The 7,951-nt window shown below is 45.9% G+C and overlaps 1 protein-coding gene and 1 pseudogene across 3 annotated transcripts; one reads left to right on the forward strand and one right to left on the reverse strand.

Moving 5' to 3' along the window:
* LOC8074736 lies at positions 103-1,463 on the reverse strand (annotated as a pseudogene).
* On the forward strand, positions 2,977-7,601 carry LOC8074737 (zinc finger protein 346). 3 transcript variants are annotated; one of them, XR_002453941.1, is made up of 4 exons: positions 2,977-3,126; positions 3,246-3,577; positions 5,487-7,201; positions 7,293-7,601. XR_002453941.1 is itself a non-coding variant. In XM_002447096.2 (3 exons), exons 1-3 carry the CDS (start codon positions 3,036-3,038, stop codon positions 6,720-6,722), a joined length of 1,659 nt encoding a protein of 552 aa, XP_002447141.2. In that variant the 5' UTR covers positions 2,977-3,035; the 3' UTR covers positions 6,723-7,269. The 3 variants fall into 3 exon arrangements, 1 of the variants encoding a protein (XP_002447141.2); XR_002453942.1 differs by having other exon boundaries at positions 5,487-7,197; XM_002447096.2 differs by lacking the exon at positions 7,293-7,601 and having other exon boundaries at positions 5,487-7,269.

Here is a 7,951-nt window from a genome sequence, read left to right on the forward strand (position 1 = left end):
GAGTTTATTGTTCTTCTTGACGTGATGGTAGAGAAAACCAAAGCACATATGCTAAAGTAGAAAAGGGTACCTGAATAACCATGGATATCACGGCAAGGAGATGCCAAAGGAAAAGCTCAAGCAAGGAGGATTCGCCGGCGCGTCCCATGACAGAGGTCTGCATCCGTATGCCAATGGGCTGAGAACTACCCACATCACAGTACCCACCATTTAATTAATGCATGTTCCATTTGGCCTCCACTCCGATTCTCTCCTCTCCTAAACCAATCCAAACTAACCCATGGGTTGAGACTCAGTTTCGGTTGAGTGAGCACTGAGCAGGTATGTCCTTCGGTAGCGCCTGCTCTTTGTTTGGGACGAGCAAGACGGCACGCCAGGCCGAGGCGCACGCCGCCTTCCATGCCTTTTCTAGCGCCTGGGTCACTGGGTGTCGTCGTGCCTCCCATTGCCGCTGGTGCCGTAGCGGTCGAGGCTGAACACGCTTTGCGACGACGGCGACCAGCTCCTGGCCGCGGCGGCGGGTCTGCTGGCACCAGAGCTGCGCATGTAGGTTGCGCCGTCAGACGAGGTGTTGATGCTCACGCCTGCCTTGAAAGCGCCGGACAGGAGAAGCAGCGCGAAGAGGGGGCGCCGTGAATAGCTTCAGCAGAAAATACCATCGACCGACCCATCTGATCTGACTGACGTTAAAGCGAGGACTCTGAACTCTCTGAATCGTCAATCTGAATAGGCAGTTGTGTGGCCACGAACAAGATGCCACCCTTCTTCCGGTGCTCGGCGATGATGTATTCTAGCAGTGCGGTATCCTCTGCATCCAGCGCGACGGAGGGCTCGTCCAGCAGCCAGATGGGTCGGTCGATGGCGAGCAGCCTAGCGAGCTGCAGCCGCTTCCTCTGCCCCATGGAGAGCATGGCCTTCTCGTTCATGAGCCTGCCGAGGCCAATGAGCTCGATGGCCAGGCCCGACCAGCTGCCGTCGTTCCCCTCGAGGAGCTCGAACCACTGGACGTTCTCGAGAACCGTGAGCTTGTACTGCTGGAAGACGACCGGGGACATCCAGGTGAGCTGCAGCTTGTACTGCTGGAAGATGCCCGGGGAGGTGACGTCGTGGCCGTTCCAGAGGATCCCCCCGCGGCCCCGCCGAGGGGCGCGAGAAGCCCGCCAGCATGCGGAGGAGGGTGGTCTTTCCGGAGCCGTTGGCGCCGGCCAGGACGAGGGCCGTGCCGTCGTGGACGCTGAGGTTGATGTCGTGGAGCACCGTCTGCGCGTTCCGCATGCACGAGACGTTGTTGAGCAGGAGCCGCGGCGGCATGTTGCCGTGTGGTCGGTGGCTCGGGGGCCGCTGAGCCAGATGGAGGCGGACGGGTGGGCGGAGCGAGGTCGTTTGGTGGGCTCGTCGGTGGATGCGGCGGCGATAACCGATGGCTAGAGGAGTGCGGCGGCCGGCGGGTGCGGCGCGCGGAGAGGCCGAAGTGGGGGAGAAGATCTGAGGAGGGCGGGTGTTGGGACGTACGGACTACTGAGGTGTTGGTTGGGCTCAAGAGGGTGTGAGGCAGTTGGGCCTGGGCCGAGAGGGAAGGGGAGATAGTTGGACTGGGGAAATTCATTGGGAAAAAACATTTTTCCCCCTCTGCGAGCATCACCAAAAGCTACTTAAAAATTACTTGGTATAATAATGATTATGCCAATCCAACAAAATGAAAGGGAGCTATTTTTAACTTATACAATAGATTGCAATGGTTAGCTTTCTTTAAACTCAAAAAACATGCAGAAGGGTAGGAAAACCATGGCAAAGGGGGCACCTAGACTATAGCAAAAGCGAAACACATGCACATATTTATGAGTTGAGGAGATTTACCAAATGATTATATTTAAAATGTTTAAATTTAATTTTTTTGAAGGGGATTTTTTGTATTTTCGCCAAATAATTAAATTAGTGAATTATTTTAGAAAACTTTTGGATATGGTCTAAACTATGGCCATGTTCTAGGATTCCTTCTCGAACTTCAACACAAGACAAAACCACCTCTATTATCTCTCAAAAAAAGTATTTAAGTTTCCTTCCTACTTGGGATGGATTAAAAATTTTGCTAAACACTTAATAATGTTTCTAAACCACAAATATCTTTAAGCTTATAAAAGTTTTGAGAAAAGATTTAGACATAGAATGGAACATGAGAAACCAAAAGAATTATTTAGAAATCATTACAATACTAGAAACTTTCAAATTTTAGATTTAGCTTTAGGAAATGAGTAAAATATCCATAAATTATGGAAGATTTAGCCGGAGCACGCGTGCGGCTTTGGTTTTGCACGCGGCTCCTTCGAGCGGCACTCGGCGGCCGCGCACACGCCGCGCCAAGGCGTCACTCGGCCGATTCTACATAAGCGAGGAGGACCCACGCCGAGTCGGTGTGGCTGATGGTAGGCCTCCGCCGCCACCGCCCTTTATACCTTCTGATTTGGGATTTTTTTTTTGGGCTAGTAATTTGCGCACGGGGAAGGGCGTGGTGGGTAATTAAGGAAATCATCGGAGAGAAAAAAAACGCGTCGGCGGAGTTTATAACGTTAATCCACTGTAGGAATTTTATAAATAGATCCGTGTTACGCGGGGATGAGGTTTTCTTACGCGTCGGTGAGATTTTTTGTAGACCAAAGTGAGATCTCCGGTTCATCAAACATATCCAACGGTGATTATTACGGCGGGTAGAGATCTTTGGGTAAAAATCGATAAAAAATTGTTGGCTCTTAAAAAAAAGAGAGAAAGAAGAAAACAAAGTAAAATCAAATCAAATAATAATAAACAATATGAATTAATGTATAGATAGATAGATTATTATATTTTAGATTTAAATATGACTTAGGAGTCGTCGTTTAGGATTCCAACTGTGGCCTGTGGGTTGTGCAGCGTGTCCTTGTGGCAGTTTGAGGGCACCTGAAGTGGCATTGCCGAAAAAAAAACCCAAACCCCACTGCTTTCCACGTTCTAGGATCCGTCTATATACCTCTCCAAAACTCAAAACCTACAAAACCGATATGGAGTTCCTGTACCGCTCCATCGACGAGCGTGGCCGCCGATCCCCGCCGCCACCAGCCGCGCCAAGTACTCCTGGCTCCGGATCGGCAGGTGAGATACCCTAGACTCCTATCCCGATCGCTCTCTCAGTTAATGTTCAGTCGATTGATCGATCTCCCTGTCTCACCTGCTTACTGCTTTTGCATCCATATCCTGTGCGATTCCACCAGACAGCCATCACGGCGATGGTCCAACAGAGCGCGCGGGAAATTCAGCCGTGACGCTATGGCAGCCTGATCTGCCGCCACCGGAGACGGCGGCGGCCGACGCCGACGAGCTGCGGCGGCAAGCGGAGAAAGCGAGGATCAGGGAGCGGATCCTCAGGGAGGAAGCGGCGCACTGGGAGCTCGAGCTGGAGGTGCGCAGCGAGTTAAGGGAGCAGATGCTGCGTCTGTCGTGGCCTGTGCTTGGGCGATCGGCGAAGGGATCTGACATGCCGGCGGCTCTGTCGATGGGAACTGTTGCCGCCGCCAACTCAATACTGCCTGTTGTTGCACTTGAGGTCTGTTGTCTTTTGGCCTTTTGTGTTTGATCACAGTTTTTGTTTCTCCCTAGCTTCTTGCCTCATATTTTCTATGTTGCATCATGGTATCTTTCTGATCGAATGGAATCTACGTCAGATTAAATCTCAGCCATAGTTACTGATGCGATAGATTTTTCATCCCCGAGGGATGGGCACAATTCGATGCATCATTCAGTCTTTTGTTGCTTTGATTTGAATTGCTTAAAACATGGTCCTTCCCGGTTGAAGCACATATTTATGCCTAAAATATTAAAATTCACTTAGGTAGGCCATTTGAATGTTTAAAGCATAAACCTTAAGTGAAGCTTCTATATAACATATAAAATTTGTTGTTTCTTAAACTAATTTGAATGGTAAAATTTTCCATAGAAGTGTCGAGTGTAAATAGTATAATCATAAACAATGGTCATGTTTAGCTGTTTGTCAAAAGTGTGCCTTTCTTGTTAAGTTCTGCAGAATTTTGTTGTTCCATTTGGTGTGGTTTATTGGTTAGCGATGATTATAACCGCTGGTGCCATAATGTTTATTTCTGTTTGCTAGAGATTGTCATGGAGCCATGGATAGATATATTTGGTGTGGTTTATTGGTTAGTGATGCTTATAACCGCTTGCAACAGTATGCCATAATGTTTATTTCTGTTTGCTAGAGTATGTCATGGAGCCATGGATAGATATATTTGGTGTGGTTTATTGGTTAGTGATGCTTATAACTGCTTGCAACAGTATGCCACAGTTTTTGTTTCTCGTCGCTAGAATGTCACGGAGTCATCGATAGAGCAGACCTAATTGGGATTTTTTTTACTTTGTTCATCTTCAAAAGTTAAGATAAATATGCATGCGTTGTGGGGAACTACATTAGCATAAATGTAGTAAAAGAAAATTCGTGTAGGTGAAAATCATATGCATTATTGATGCCATTTCATTCTTGGTATGGCCTAAAATGATCGATGTTGAATCATTTTGCTCATAGGCACAGTTTTGAGCACGAGGGTGTGGTGTTGCACTATAGTGGAACTATTTTTCAGCTTTTTATTATATGGAATGATCAGAAACTGAAGAAAATAGTGTATCGTATACGAAGTTTGTGCCCTCATTGTTGATACTTCAGAATTTATTTCTACTCAAACACCTTGGGCTGAAGGAATTCTTTCTGATATTTAAATTGTGTTTTTTCTTCCCTAATACTCCCTCCGGTCCATTTTATCTGGTGCACATTTATATCAAAATTCAAACTTTAAAAACTTTGACCAATAATTAGGCTAATATTTTTTTAACTATTATAATACAAATTTTATATGATTAGATTTGTAAGGATTATACTATCCACTAATTATAAGTTTATAAGCATAAATAATATAATATAAATCAAATGTATGGTCAAAGTGCAATCTAGAAGACCTGCCATTCTATCTTGCGGGAGTATTTGCAAACTGCCACCATGATTTAAACACAAATTTTGGATAATAAATTCAAAGCTTTGTTGTCAGATTGCAGACTTTGCAATACAAGCTTCAGATTTTTTTCAGTTTTGACGCTGTTGGATGTAAAATTGTAAAACCTTAAGACGTCTAACAAAATTGTCATATGCAATATCACCCAAAAAAATACCCTAAACATGAATAGCTATGTGATAAGGAGTACAGAAAAAACATGACTAGTTGCTCTCACAATATCCATGCAATTCTGTTGTTTTTGCCTGAAAAAGCTAAGTTGTAGTTCATTATAGTAAAAGAAGTAGACAAATCTAATGATGTACTGGCGTTTTGAACATTTTTTAAGAGTTCTGTTTTGATGTGTGTTGTTAATTATGATGTTTCTGTCATTATTATTTGAAGTTGCGGCTACTTTTGTTTGCTCATCTAGAAGAAACTCTCTTGCTGGTTGTGCAGGCCCACTCAAAAGCAAACGCACTAGCAACCGCGCCAACCAAACGGAAGAGCCCTGATCGTGCCACTGGAGCATTGTTGGTTCCAAGCAGCAAGAAGCAGAAGAGTGCATTAACCTGCATGGTGTGTGGCATCACCGCAAACAGCGAGAAGGCCATGCAAGACCACCTCAATGGGAAGGTGCACAAGAGGAAGGTGGTAGCACTTCCGGAGCTGCAGAAGCTAGTGCCAGAGACAGTGCAAGAGAGAGGGCTCGAGGCAGGGGAGAAAGAGGCAATGGCAATGGAGTCATTGGGAGATTACAAACCGACGAAGTTCATGATGGCGACGACTGCAGGAGAGCAGAACGAAGTGACACAGATGGATGGGTACCTACTCTGTGAGTTGTGCAATGTGCGGACATCAGACCGTGTTACCATGATGTGCCACCTTCAAGGGAGCAAACACATCTCCAATGGCCAGAAGAAGCGTCAACCCTCCAGCAAGCCATTGAGTAAGGCGAAGGGTATAGTTAGTGCTGCCACTTCAGCTATTGGCAGTGCTGATCCTAAAAAGCTGGTTCTAGAGGATTTCAGTGTGCCGCTGCCACACATGGTGCGGCGCTTGGATGGCTTTCTGCTCTGCGAGCTGTGTGATGTGAAGGCCCCATCGATGAATGGCATGCGTCAACACTTGTCAGGGAAGCAGCACAAGAATAAGGAGAATGCCAGCTCTGATGCCTCTGTCGACGTGTCCACAGGTGAAGAGGAAGCAGCCAAAGCACAGCCGGTAGACACGGACATGACTGTCATCTCTGACACGGCAGCAAAGGTGGAAGCTCCATTGGAGAAGTCCTTGCAACCAAAGCTTAGTGATGACAGTGAGGTGCAAGAAATGACCGTGGCACCACCAAAAGAAGACGCCCCCACTGGGGACAATGCTAAGACCGCTGGAATGGAAATGATGAAAAACAGTGCAACTTCTGTTGGGGCTCAGCTTAATAATGTCTCTAATTCTGACTCGGTGACCATGGAAGTAGACGGTCTGATGCACCCTCTCTCCCGAGTGGATGGCTTCCTCGTCTGCCTGAGCTGCAACGCAAAGGCACCAACTGAGACCATCATGCAGTCTCACCTAGCTGGAAAAAAGCACAAGCGCAAGATGACACTCGGTGCACAAGGAAACAATGACTTGTCTGTCCTTGCCACCGAGGCTGATGAGGTGCAAGACAGCAGCTCAAAGTCCACGAAAGCCAATTAATATGGAGGCTGGATCAGTGCCACAGGCAAAAACTGCTGCAATGGCACTCATGGCAGTAGATCAACCAGCAGAAGCTCAAGTTGATACCTGCATTGTTGAACCAGCTGAGGATTGCGAGATTACTGAGGAAGTTGAAGGAGAGCAAGCAGCTGCCGGCTCCAATGGCTCTGTGACTCAAACCAAGGAATCTGTGAGAACAAATGACACCACTGCTGTGCCTGGCAAGCCAATCAAGATCCAGGTGGAGGGCAAGGTTTTTACCGTGACGCAGCAGGAGAGTGGCAGTCTCTCGTGCGAGGTGTGTGGCATACATGGATGCGACAAAGAAAGCATGATTCTGCACCTCTACACTAGCACACACTCAGCATGGCAAGCGAGGGTTCTGGACTTCTGGTGGACTGAGAAGTGGCAGTCGGGGTGTGTGATCATAAATAGCTTGAATGTAGCATATTGACTATTACTACTTCTTGAGTCTGTAGGTACTCCCATGACTATATATGTTCTTTTATAAGGATATATGACTATGGTTCATTTCTTTTCTGTGATACATGCTGGCACTATTATTGTTAGGATATAGTTTGGCGAATTGGCATGGTTGGGGATGGCCTGCATACTGCAGAGTGATTGAATTGTTTTGGCAAAGTTGAATCTGGGTTAGCACCTACTGCCACTTCTTCAGCTTCCAGCGATTGAGCCCTTGCTTTGTTGTTACTGCTTACCTGCAATTTACAGGTACATAGATAGACATCACTAATTGCTGCACTCAGTTGATAAAGCTGTGGTTATTCATGTCTGTAGTAAGTTGTCAGTATCCAAAAGAAGCCATCTTTGTAATCTGTAATAACTCAACTTCTATGAGCACGGCTACAGGATTATGCATGCTGTTGGTCCTTCCTGTCAGTAGTTTCTGCATGTTTTCAGAATTTTTTTCTTCCCTCATGTCCATATACATATCATATACAAACATTCTGCATATGTCCCAGATTTTATTAATTGCACGACTGCTGTTCGTATATCATATATCTTGCTTGAAAGTTGGATAACAGTATATTTTTTATCATGTGCTTTTGGGAACTAAATATATTTGGGAAAATCTTGAAAAATATTTGAGAACTCTCAAATCTGGGACATCGAATCTTTAGACACATGCATGGAGTATTAAATATAGATAAAAAATTAACTAATTACATACTATGCATGTAATTTGCGAGACGAATCTTTTGAGCCTA

Source organism: Sorghum bicolor, chromosome 6, assembly GCF_000003195.3.
Source record: "Sorghum bicolor cultivar BTx623 chromosome 6, Sorghum_bicolor_NCBIv3, whole genome shotgun sequence".
Taxonomy (NCBI): domain Eukaryota; kingdom Viridiplantae; phylum Streptophyta; class Magnoliopsida; order Poales; family Poaceae; genus Sorghum; species Sorghum bicolor.